Source organism: Chaetodon trifascialis, chromosome 12, assembly GCF_039877785.1.
Source record: "Chaetodon trifascialis isolate fChaTrf1 chromosome 12, fChaTrf1.hap1, whole genome shotgun sequence".
Taxonomy (NCBI): Eukaryota; Metazoa; Chordata; class Actinopteri; order Chaetodontiformes; family Chaetodontidae; genus Chaetodon; species Chaetodon trifascialis.
Genome location: NC_092067.1, coordinates 23,498,322 through 23,510,944, shown reverse-complemented (window position 1 = coordinate 23,510,944; position 12,623 = coordinate 23,498,322). Strand labels below are relative to the sequence as shown.

The 12,623-nt window shown below is 44.0% G+C and overlaps 1 protein-coding gene across 9 annotated transcripts in view; it reads right to left on the bottom strand.

Annotated features, from left to right (window-relative positions):
* gulp1a (GULP PTB domain containing engulfment adaptor 1a) overlaps window positions 1–12,623 on the bottom strand; it is a 66,138-nt gene that overhangs the window by 17,779 nt on the left and 35,736 nt on the right. For 4 of the 9 annotated variants that reach the window (XM_070975587.1, XM_070975582.1, XM_070975580.1 and 1 more), the window contains one exon: window positions 4,962–5,042. In XM_070975587.1, coding sequence (XP_070831688.1) covers window positions 4,962–4,989 — 28 coding nt within the window. In that variant the 5' untranslated portion in view covers window positions 4,990–5,042. Of the gene's footprint in view, window positions 1–4,961; window positions 5,043–9,936; window positions 10,152–10,525; window positions 10,648–12,623 lie in introns of those variants that run through there. The other 5 variants (XM_070975579.1, XM_070975578.1, XM_070975585.1 and 2 more) reach the window with 5 other exon arrangements.

The window sequence follows — 12,623 nt, the reverse complement described above, 5'->3', positions numbered from 1 at the left end:
AGAGAAAATAAAAGAGCATCTTTTTGTCGTTTCATATTGACGTGGTTTCCTTTTTCGGACACTTTCTTTGACTCAGTTTTTCACCTCGCTATGTAAAGCGCAATCGGAGGATGGTACAAAACAAATAAAGCTTCTCTTATTAACAGCAAGATATAATTTCTATTAATCATTCATACTGTTAAGTGTTACCATCGTCTCTCTTAGCTCGAAGCTCTCAAAGCTTTAGTGCTGCACAGTTTGTCTATGAGGCCACAGGCAGCGAGCAGGCAATAGCCTAATTCACTGCAGCGCTCAATCAATGACACACAATGAATTTGCTGGGTGTGCACAGTTCTCCATCATGCAAAAGACAACTTCAAATGGGCTCCGAGCAGAGAGGACCTAAAGCACACTCCTACAGCCCAGCAGGACGGTGTGGCTTTGAGATAAAGCATTTGAAACTGTGCGACTGTCTGGGCACAAAAACCCATCTGGATCCAAACGTCAGCCGCTGTCTGACATGAAGTATGACGCCGGGGTGAAACAAAAACAGGCTGTGCAGGACGCTGCAGTGACATAGAAACAGTGACAGTGTGTCCTTTGAGAGAATCTCACTGGAGGTTTTGTATGCACGCACCACATGCAGTATATGTGGGGAAATGGACAAAGAGCATAACGGGCTCCCTGTGATTTAATACAAACACACAACAACACGCACACACAGCCCGACAAACTGAGCTTTTCGTGCTTTAGTTTCAGCCCTTTAGCTCGTGTAACGCCACTTTATCACGTTGAAAAGCACTCGAAAGGATTGACTCAATTTAATGTGAAGATCAAATGTGGAAAATATTGCCGGCAGGAAGAAATCCAGAGTCCATTCAGGGCTAATACGGATTACATGGAGCCAGCATGGTGGACATACGGCTTTACAAACCGTCCTTCAGGCCAGGACACATTCTGCACGGCTCTGGACAGCAGCGTCCTTCCAGCACAAGGCTATCAGACATGAATCAATTACATTTATTTGTTCCCTGACTGCATTACAAACCATTAATGATGGCTCGTGTAACGCCTGCATCACTCAGATTGGTATTTATATAAACTAGCAATTCAGCTAACGCAGCCGTGAGGAAATTAAAAAGCTTGTGTATCCTCAGCACCTCATTTTCTGTACGAGCGCTTTTTGTGGATTCGATCATAATGATGGATAGAGGACATCTGACCTCAATAATGAAAAAAACAGCTCAGAAATGACCCGAATATCACAATTCAGATGAATAACTGCTCCCTCCACTCACTTTAGCGGGTTTGGTTGCGCAGCTATCATTTAGATGTGAGAAAACAGACGTGGAGAGTCTGCTTTTGTTTTGTTCCGGCGGTTGAAACACACAGGAAAGACAGACTCATCGTGACTGTACGTATAGCTCTCGGTAAACTTGAGAAAATGTGTGCCGTCAAAACACCTGAGTAGCTCTGGATCCCGCTGCCGTAAGGAAGTGCTCTGTCAGAACAGGCCACATTCTGCATTAACGTGACTAATCTTCAGCCACCATCTGCTGCTGTGGCAAACTGTAATAGATGTATTCCTGCAGTCAGTCGCCTCAGAAACGATGCACATTACACTGACCTGCGATGTTAACCCAGATTTTTGACACATACTGTGGGCTTGGTTTCCAATCATTGACGGAGTTATTAAGTTTGTGGGTTTCATTTATTTGCTAACTGTGTCTACAGCTACTTTACAACCTTTGTATGTTGAGGCCAGCCGCCTGCATGTTGTGACAGTCTGCGCTGCGTTATTGATATACAGTATGTTAATCATCACCAACCACAAACACAAATGCGGTAAATAAAAAGTGTAAATTTTCTAATTGTGGCCACAGCACGGAGAGTCAGACAGAGTGAAAGAGGTGGAAGAGGTAATGAAACACACTCGGTTTATTAGGTGCTGCTATCTAAAACGAATGCAGCCGACTGCTTGTGTGAAACAACTCCATCAGGAACTGAGCATTATAAGGTTCATGAAAGGAGGATTTACTGCGGGCCTGTTGTGTTGGAGTGCATTTATTTTAGCTGGGTGTATCTAATAAACTGGCAACGGAGTGTAAATACAATGCAGCATTCACAAGGTCATCAGCTGCCAAGTCAGGATATCACTTTAAGGAGCCGGAGTTGGTCCCATTACAGCTACGCTCCATAATAGGTCCAATAAGTTATGTGTTCCAAACTGCTGCTCTGTGGTTCACCAAAAAGGTGCACATGAATTCTGTAGAGTCCAACTATTCAGTGCCGGTCACGTCCAAGAGTAATAAACACAGGAGATAAAAATGATCAAGATCCCTGTTGGCATTACCTGCTAGACGTGATCAAGTCTACAAAACACAGCCAGACCTGGAGATAAAGGGGGAGGTAAATCAGCCGAGCGGGCCGGCGTCAGTGCCAGCCTTCACTCGCAGCCAGAGGAAGCAGAGGCGAGCGGGACGGATGCAAAGAAACCAAATAAAGACTCAGACTTATGTTGACTTTTCACATGGTTCTTTATGTACAACTATTGTCAGTTAAGAAGTGAAAGAAACCAATGAGACGAGCTGTAACTGTCCCGCAGCCTTCGTCAAAGCGCCCTCAAGTATAAATAAATGAGTGAGCAAAAAGTCCAAAATGATGATGAAAGAAGGCAATGTTAACAGCATCCACAACACAAGGCGATTATCTTCAGCAGACACTGATGACTGGCTGGAAATCAGTGGAAAATGAACCTTTGTTCCACCCACGTGGGAGGACGTCAGCTGCATGTGACATGTTGAATATCAGATGATTTTTTCCAATTGATGGGAACTTTTCATCCATAGCTGAAGTCAAATTTGGGAAGAAATTGAAAAAGTCGCGTTTTCAAAGGAATCAAATCGTTGCATAATGAAACAAGGCTGGTTTAAATCTGTTGTAACATGGTTCAAAGTCCTGCCCAGAGGAGCGATACGGCGCTGTGCAGCTTCTTATCCGCCTCATCGCTGGATTTCATTAAGAACAGTTCAACGTTGGGCTAATTCAAAGCCCAATCCAAACCTCACGAAGGCCGCCGTTCACATATTTGTAATATAATCATCAGAGGATGAACTCTGAGGAGACTTTCAATCTGTTCATCAACACTCGCTTTGTTTCGTGACAGGAAACGTGGAGTACTGAGGTCCGCTGAGCATGCGAGTAAAATAGCTCTGAATGCACATGAATGGTTCCAGATATTTTTGTATATTATGGTTCACGGCATCAAATAAAAACGTTTCAGCGCTCTGGGAGGGAAAGGCTTTGATTAGACTATCTGATGTGGACCTTTTGGCACCATTTGCCTCCGACTGACTGTAACAACTTTTGTAGGAATTAAGTCTACAGAGGAGGGTGGTGCCTGCGTTCAGACGCCTGCTTCCCTCAGTGAAAAGGCTGTACGGCAGAGGGGCGAGGGGACGCACAGTTTCAAAGGCTCGAACAGTGTGTGCCACCCTGTCTGTTCAGAGAACTGTTTACTGTCTGTTTAGCTGTCCTGTTTGCAGGGGCCCTCATTATCTGTCTGCTGCCAAAGCCAACTTTAAGACAGCGCCTTTTTCCGACAAGCCCCCACAGTATCGGTCTGACGTGAGCAAATGCACAGCTGAATCTCACAGAAATGAAATCCCATTTAAAATGAAAGGAATGAGGCCGCATTTCCATTACAAGCAATCAAAGGCGAGCTTAATGTGAGGTGCTGCCCTCCCTGATTACCATCTTCAGCTCCTAAAATAGAGGACCTAATGGGAAAAAGTGAATTATAACATCCAAATATCATTAAAGCCCGGCGCGCCACCTGGGCCCCGGACACTTCCCCTACGCCGTCCAAGGCTACTCCAGGTCCGCTGATGCACACCAGAGGGACGGGGCCAGATGGTGCTAAACACATCAAGCTGTTTGCAAACTGCAGTCCCAAACATCCTTCCCTGTGCATCTGGGCAGGGTCACCTCGACCCTCTGCGGTGCTGCACAGCCACCTTAACTGTCAAATGCATGGCTGGATGTATGTGCCGTTATCTGCTGCCTCTCGTCCGTTCTGTATTCTGCTCGTGTTGACAGTTTTGTTGTCCTCCGCAGCGTCACGGAAATGAATCATTTTACGTCCGCGCTGTTTCATTGCAACCGGTGTCGCTCAAATCTTTAAAGCCGAGGATCATTTCATCAGCCCCAATAATAAACATAAACAGTACATTGTTTTTTAGTTTTCCATTCGCAGCCTTCAAGTGCGAAGTCTTTATGGTCCTGTCAAACTGATGAACTGTACGGGGCTGAAATTAGAGTGCAGACATGTACATTTCTGAGATGAGGCCTACAGCTTTCCAAGACAGCAAAACACAACTAATCTTGATGAAGATATGAGCACTGAGTGACGGCTTCATCTTCATTCTTTAGCCTCGATTATCTCTTTGCCTCAGCATGCACAGAGATGCCACTTCATTTCTTTAGAAGTTTGTTAATAAAAATACTGAAATATCTTAGAGGGGGATTCCAGAGATGTAGTATTGAATTTCAACAAGGTAAGGAGACTCACGAGGGACAGAACAGAGGACGATATATCCTGACTTTTAGTCTCTGGTATGGGTCAAGCTCCAGATTACCCTTAATACAACTTGCCAGCGTCTCTCATTAGAGACCCCCTGCTTTTAAAGTGCCCACTTCTTCCAAAGCCCACACTCCCAGTTTGCAACACCAACTTTGTTCCAGACAAGAAAACTAAACTGTCCACAAACGCTCAGCTTGCAGAACACACTGGTGTGGGTGTTCATCATTTAGGACCCTGTGATTTCCATGATGCGGAAAACACATGTGGAGCTGCAGAGTTTGATAACAAGTCCCTCTCTGAGACGTCTGAAGGACGTCAGAGCAGCCTGGGACTCTGAGGACGCTAAAACAGGCTCTGCTGAAGCCTGCGAGCTGAATGCGCATTGGTTATTTCTGCTCACCTTTTTTCCTGTTGAAGGCTCGGTTCATAGTGGAAAATGTGCGTCTCCGAGGTCCCTCCTGAGCGTCTGACAATATTCCACCTGGAAAAGCAGCAGGGAGAAGCCGAGTTAAAAATGGCTTTGACCTCAAGCCTTCACGAAGAGGCAGAACGTCGAAAAACAAACAGTCTGAAGTTTTCTTCTGCAAAAAAAAAAAAAAAAGAAAGAAAAATCCCCACCCACTGAGAGTGAGGCAAGGTTTAGCTGTCAGACAGTGTTCACATTAAAGTCCCAGTCCATCTGCACTGCATTTGTTCACCGCTGGGCCACATCTTACTCATGTTGTGGTGGTGATAATTACACACTTCCTGTCCTTACTGTTCTACAGCGAGGACATGTCTAAGGACGGTGATTTCTTTTCTTTTTCCTGTTTTTTCTTTTCTTTATAGAGAACAATGAACAGTGTCTCTGCATGCGGAATTATAACAAATCTTCAAAATATTATTAAACAATTTCACAAACAAGACTGCAATGTGCTGATAATCTTATAGATAAGCAATCAAGTTAAACATAAAATAAATTGGAGAAAAAGAAGACAAAGAAAATAAAAATAATGAAAATCAGGTCTGAAGAAAGCAAGAAAAGGAAGAGGAAAAAAGGAGAAAGAAAATACATAAAAACAAATAACTAAATAAATAAAAGAAGAGATATGGTGTGCCTCTCACTTTATATTTATCTTCAATTTAAGAAAAGACAGAACATCTTTAAGCCATAAAGAAATAAACAGGGGGGGTTAGGAGATTTCCACAGAAGTAAAATGCGGCGTCTCGCCAAGACGGATGAAAAAGCTAGTATTTTTGACTGAGAAGAGTTCATTTTAAGTCGTTCAAGCGATAATCCAAATATAGCAATAAAAGGCTCCATCTGTATCTGAGTTCCTAGATTCTTTGTTAGAATAGTAAAGAAGTTAGTCCAGAATGTATGTAGTCTGGGGCTAAAGAAAAACATATGACTCAAATTACAAGAAGAGGCATGGCATCTGTCACATCGTCTGCAATGACTGGACATATTTCACATAATCGAGATTTACTAAAATGGACTCTGTGTAATACCTTGAATTGTATAAGCTGCAGCCTGGCACCAGGAGTAATTGAGCGTATGCTGTGCACAACTTTATCCCACCACTGGTCAGAACGGTGATTTCTATCAAAGGAACGTCAGAAAAGCGCAGCACTGTTTACTATAATCTCCTGCTGCAGTCAGTGGCATTATCCTAATCTGTCCAACAAAACAAGGGAACGTTTTTCTGCCTTCGTGCTACATTCAGCTGCATCACCCACGACACTCACAGAACCTGAAAGTAAACCTAAACGTAGTCATCGAGAGAGAGGCCGATGTCGACCTTCGCCGCTTTGTTTCTAATCATCTCTGGATTTCTCTCCGTAATGAATTTATCTCACACAAAAGCGACACTGGTAGAAGCCATTATTCTGCTGACTTATTGTGCATAAACTAAGAGCTGAATGTGGGCCGCGACCAAAGGCTGTTTTTCTTCTTCTTTGAATTTACTGTAGCCATAGCAGCCTGGCTGTGCCATAATGCACAAACTGGAGCGCCGACACTGTGCAGCATTACAGAAAGAGAAGCCATTTGTTTTGCAAATGCAGAATGTCCAGCGTCTCTAAAGTCTGACGCCTCGCCTTGACTACTTTCAGACCTTTGCATCAATTCCCCTCGAGAGCTCGGTTCAATCTCGAGGACTGCAGGGACAAACTGTCCAGGACTAGGTAGCTGTCATTCTGCTTCACAATCAATATTCTTTACTCTTTTACTGGAGGAAAATATGCAAGCCCTGCCGCGTTCGATCCTTGCCTTTGCAAACAAATTAACTTGTGCTCGGGCAATTTAGGAAATGAATTGAATTTTTCCATCTTTAGCATTTTCCATTTATCAAGGGAAGCCTGAGCTGTTATAAGTTTTTAGTGAATGGAAAAATAAATCCTGCTCGTGCCTTGGCACCAAACTTCCAACATGGCCTGTCCTACAGCAGGCTGTTAGACGTTTGGAGACGAGGTTTGATGGATGAAATTGAAGATAGTTCTCAACATGAACTTCTTAGAAGATCCACCTGATCTGAGCAGTCACATGAAAACAATATACCAACAGGTAGGTCCAAGATAAAAAGCTGTTGAGAGGACGATAAACCTAAATCACACAAAGTCATGCATGGATTAGAGTCTTCACTGGTCCAAAGGTTTGGACCTGATCTCAAACACAAACCTTCCCAGACTGTAAGTGCATACAGGCCTGATCCAATAGAGACCTGAGACCACTCAGACCTGATCCAATGAGACCTGTGGAGACACCTGCAGCATCTTCATGCAACACAAGTTAACAAGCTGGGTCAAAGAGCAGAAACACGCGTCCTTTTCGTCCCGTGAAGGCTTTTAAACACCACGTGATCACAGCTCAGCACACCCTACCTGACCAGGTGTACCTGAAGATACTCTGGACTCAGCAAAGCCTGGGTACCCAGTCGGGTCTCAGTCACTCTGTCATGGATTACTATTATGTTTCCGTGTGTACTGCAGTTTATATTACCTCAGTGTCTCCTACACACATCAACATTAATAAATAAGGCCACAACACAAACGTAGCCTTCCTCCCATGCTGCCGGTGCCTCTCACAACATCCCATAATAGATTCTGCATTGTTTGCTGTGCGTTACCTTGTACAGTGCACACACCGCAATTATGAGAGTGACATAAATGACACCATTCAGAGAATAAGCCTTTCTGAAAAGACACTATCAATGAACTGTCCTTGGAGCTGAGAAATAAGATAGAAACTGAAGTACGCAGAAACAAATCGATCACCGTTACATGTGAGGATAATGGCTCATTAGCTGTGACTGAATAGCAGTGCGGTGCCACAGCAAAATGATCGAGCTATGCTATTGAGTCAGATATCTTTATTGCTGCCGGGAAGAGGTGGTGACAAACAAACACACCATCCTTAAAAAGACATAGTGATGACAGAGCGTCAGTTATTACTGAATTTGTATTAAACACGCTCTATGGTGAAAGCAACAGTCTCCTTAAATGGAAAAGTAAAAAGCCCTTCGACAGACTGCGTAATAAAGACACATAATGATATGTGGCGTATAAATGAGGGAAATGTAGCTTGCAGAGACAAATACAATGTATGTGGCTTCTCACAGTAAGGGGATATTTTACTGCAACGGAGGCCCTGCAAAGGGCTGCAGAAATCTTAAATGGAACAAGCTTTAGGGTGGGGACTGGGACATTCCTCAGTCTGCCAAAATATCTCTGCAGCTGAAAAAGACAACTTGTGTTCCTTATTTACAGGTCTAACATGCTGACGGTGAAAACATCGCGCGGGCAGATGACCAAGGACACTACTATTGTTTACATTTCACCCAAGATATGCAGAGAGGATTCTGCAGAGCTCAGCAGCAAACTACTCTGCAGAGTCTGGACTGCCAGCTCCAGGCCTTGGCAGCGGCGGCCTTCGTACTTTCCTTCTTCCTCAAATGAAGTTCGATATGTTTTTGCTGTAAAATAGCACCGGGTGAAGTTTCCCGTCAATGATTTCTGTTTTTTGTTTTTGTATTTACTTTATGTTTTATTCATATACAGAGAAAGAGAAGCATCAGCGGGGATCTTTTATAGCAGGAAATGTCGAGGGGGTTTAGATGGTTTATCTGATATCAGTGTTGTTCCCACAACATCAGAATTATAATAATCCTAATGTCAGATCACGCCATTTGGCCGGCCTTCCTTCAGTTCCATCCAAAACATTATTTTTGACCAAAATCAGCAATCTAGAGGTGTGGCTCACCTGAGAAATTAATCTAAAATAATAAAAATGGGACATGTTTGACAGCTGGTATTATCAGAGGAAGATGGGAGACAAAGGACTTGAAATTAAACTTTTTACATCTGATGCTGATTCATTAAGAAATGCCTAATTAGGCCCAGTTCAAATCCTGCGAACGGCTCAGAACATCCCTAAAAATCACCACTGAGGGCTTCAAACTCTTAAAGCAAAGGCTGTTCTGTGGAAAAGGTCTGGCAGCAGACAAAGTCCGGCTACCTTTTTGTTTGTTTGTGACATACTGAGGTGTAATGCGATCCCTCGCCTGACACCTGACTGTGATGTCACTCATCCTGATTGACAGCCGCAGTGTTCAGCCTGTTTTAATAGCTTCCTGTCTGGTGATTCAACAGCACCCCCTTGGGAGAACTGTCGACCCCAAGACACACACACACACACACACACACACACACACACACACACACACACACACACACACACACACACACACACACACACACACACAGACTTAACACCGGGCTGCAAACTTCCTCAGTCTCCCCTCGATGTTTACCAGCTGCAGTGGAAGCAGTAGGTCAGATCTGCTCAATTCCTCACCAGAAGAGTGTGTGTTTACGGACACATGCAAGAGCACACTCTCACAAACACACACGCACACACACACACTGCAGACATGAAATGCGCTTGCAGCCTCTCATCAGCAGAGTCCATATCTGTCTTAGAATAAACTCGACTGAGTGATTAATGCTCCATTGAATGCGAATGCGTCTACATTATTGGGCCTAATAACAAAAGTAAATGATCAACAAAGCACAATAAACAGTATTCAAAGCACAGAACGCAGTTAAAGTCTAGTGAAACACAGCCTGAACATGATGCCTGCTTTCTGAAAAAGCACTTCAACACATCATATTTAGGTATATAACTCCCCACATAGACTCAATATGTAGTCTGAGTTGTTTTTGTGAACTTTTTGTGACAACAGTTGAAAATAAGAACCAACGCTTCACTGACTGAGGACATCATCCTCCCAAACGCTCAGCAAAAACCATGTCCAGAGTTTAACTATTCACCTTCAGTGACTCAAACATTTGGAATTTAGCTCGAGAAAGACTTTCTGGAAATGAGCGCGACCTACTTTGACCCTGCGGAGTCCTCCCTGGAGCCCAAACAACAGGCTAAAAATGAGAAATCATCCAAACACTGACGTTTGATCAGAGTCAATGTTTAAAAAGGCTCATTTAAAACAAAAAAAGAAAGAAAGCTGAGGTCCCATTTCTGAACGCCTCTCAGCCAGTCACTAATCTGACCCATATGCAGTGAAAAGGCAGCAGGCTTTGACATTGAATAGAAGCAGAGTGTGCACTGTGGTCCCAACATAATGCCTCAGAAAGGAAAATCAACAAAGATCCTTTGTTTTCCTCACTTTGCTCTCACCCCGGCTCTGGAATCTCGCTGGCTAAGCGCAGCACGTAAGACATCGCAACGGCAATCTCTTTATGAATTTAGTCCCAGAATTCCTCAGCTGAATCGACCGTGGTGTCTTGGTGTCTGATCTAAAAGCCGTGCTTGCTCTCTCACAGCCAAAACTCCTCAGGATCAAACGCAGCACTCTGACAGAGTTTACCGAGGAAAAGCAGCGTCACCCTTTACAGGCAGAAAAAGCATAAAAGATCTATGGAGAGAAACATGCAAACAACAGCAGAGCTGAGATAAAAGCTACTTACTTGCCTTCAAACAGTGGAGGAATAGTAAAGAGGAAGTTCCAGAGGATCTTAATAGTTTTCAGCTGTGGGCCAGATGGTGGTACACTAAGGACTGCAGTGAGGAGAGATGATGGGGTTTGCAAACTCAACAAGAAGCTTTTGCCCAGACACATGATACTTGACATTCAAGCCAAACTTCCTCCGCCCACAGTTTGTCCAAAAGAAGTCTTCTGGAGTTTCGCACGAGCAAAAAAAGAGACCCCTTTCGACGGGAGCTGTTTCCCTGAGATGACCTATAAAAGCCAACATGCGAGAGGCTGCAGCCTGACCCTTTTGGAGCATGTGATTCATCATCACGCTATGTGCACCGGCAACAGCCTCGGGTCAACGTCTTGGCATCAATCAAAACAGCAATGTGGCCCAAACATTATGAAGTAGAAGCCACAATACCTTTCCAACACAAAGCCCTAAAAGCCTCCCTGTGAGATTATGTCAACTTAATAACACCCTTTCCTTTTCCACTGCACTCCAGAAACATTTCAGGCTCCAGGGTTTGAATCCCCGCGGCTGAAATTGGGTTGAAAATCTGACACTAGGTTGTCCGTTTCATCACATGGAGATGAACCGTCTGGGACACCCTCAAAGTGGAGAGCAGAGTGCTGGAAGTGACAAACACCTGAAAGTGAGGCCCAATTACTGCGCGTGTTGAGAGCTCGCTCTTTTCCTTTTAATCTCTGCATCTGAAACCTCACTCAAAGCCTGCGTGGGGTCTAATCAGGAAGCTGTCCGCCCGACGCCGCATCCCTCACAGCGTTTTCAGAGGCTCAGCAAACCACTAAAGGAATGGCAACTGACCACTATCTGAAGAGCTTAAAAGACTGAGACAGACAGCGTACAAAGAGAGAAAGACGACAGAATTCCATTAAGGACGGAAGAAAAGGAAGTTACATAAACTAATTTCCAAATGAATCACGTCTTCATAAACGTGTCAGGGATGCACAGCTGTCTGTGGTCAAGAGCTAAAGTGGAATTTTAAATATTGGGCTTTAGCTGCTTTCACAACAATGGGGACATTCATCCAAATATAATGAGTGTACTCTGGACCCAGATGAATTCGCGTCTGCATTAGCATTGATGTGAATGCGTAAGTGCAGAGCCTGTCGTACCCGGACTTCAAAGGGCTGCTGCGAAATGTTGTGTACCGAACTCGCAGGAAAAGGAGCTTCAGAGAATTCATGTTTTGGGAAATAATCAGCATTCTTCTTTTTTAATAATCAAAAAAAAAGGTCACAAACACTTGCCTGCCAATTTGCAAAGGTCACTCAAATCCACGGAAGGCATCTCTTGTTCTTTTAATTGCATCTGCTTAGAGATTCAGCTCGGTCGGGGCCTTGGATGGCGCCGTGTTTTTGCTGGCCAGCAGACCTTTGCTTTCTGCCTGAGAGAGCATTTAAAGCAGGGAGGGTCTCAAGATTTGGGCCGTTCTGTTCACACTTTATTTTTCTAGGGTTTTTCTTTGCCCTGCCCGGTATCATTTCATGTTTGCATCTTGTATGAACAGCTGTGGTGGAGTAAGGGAAGTGGCTGGCCCAGACGCTTTCCGGGAAAGTGGGGCCCTTTATGCTACACAGATGCGGATGAAACTGGGCGAAAAAAGCGAAGGAAAAAGGCTCCGAGATGCAGATGAAGTGGAAAAGTTGAGGCTGTAATTGATAATATTTGTACCACTTTTCTTTTCACTCATTAGTCTGTGTATCCACTGCTCCCACCACAGCTAAGGAAGGGTTCAAGGGTTCAAAAGGTAAACGGAGCGACACGGCGATGCAAATCATTTCAAGCAAACGAGCTCAATTCAGCAGCCAAGAAGCACGACAGACACAACAACTCAAACACATCTAGGTCGGCAGTTTAAAACAACGCCGGTGAGTCATCTTTTCAGAGTCCGTTCAGCAACCATACTACGCCAACATAGCTTTTTTTTCATGTGTCATGTTCAACAGCCAAATGTGCAAAGAGAAAAATCAAGTTTGACAATAATAAACAACGTAACGACTAAATATACAGAAGATTTGACAATAAATCTTCATCCCGCTGCAAACGATGTCAGCGCTGATGTTTA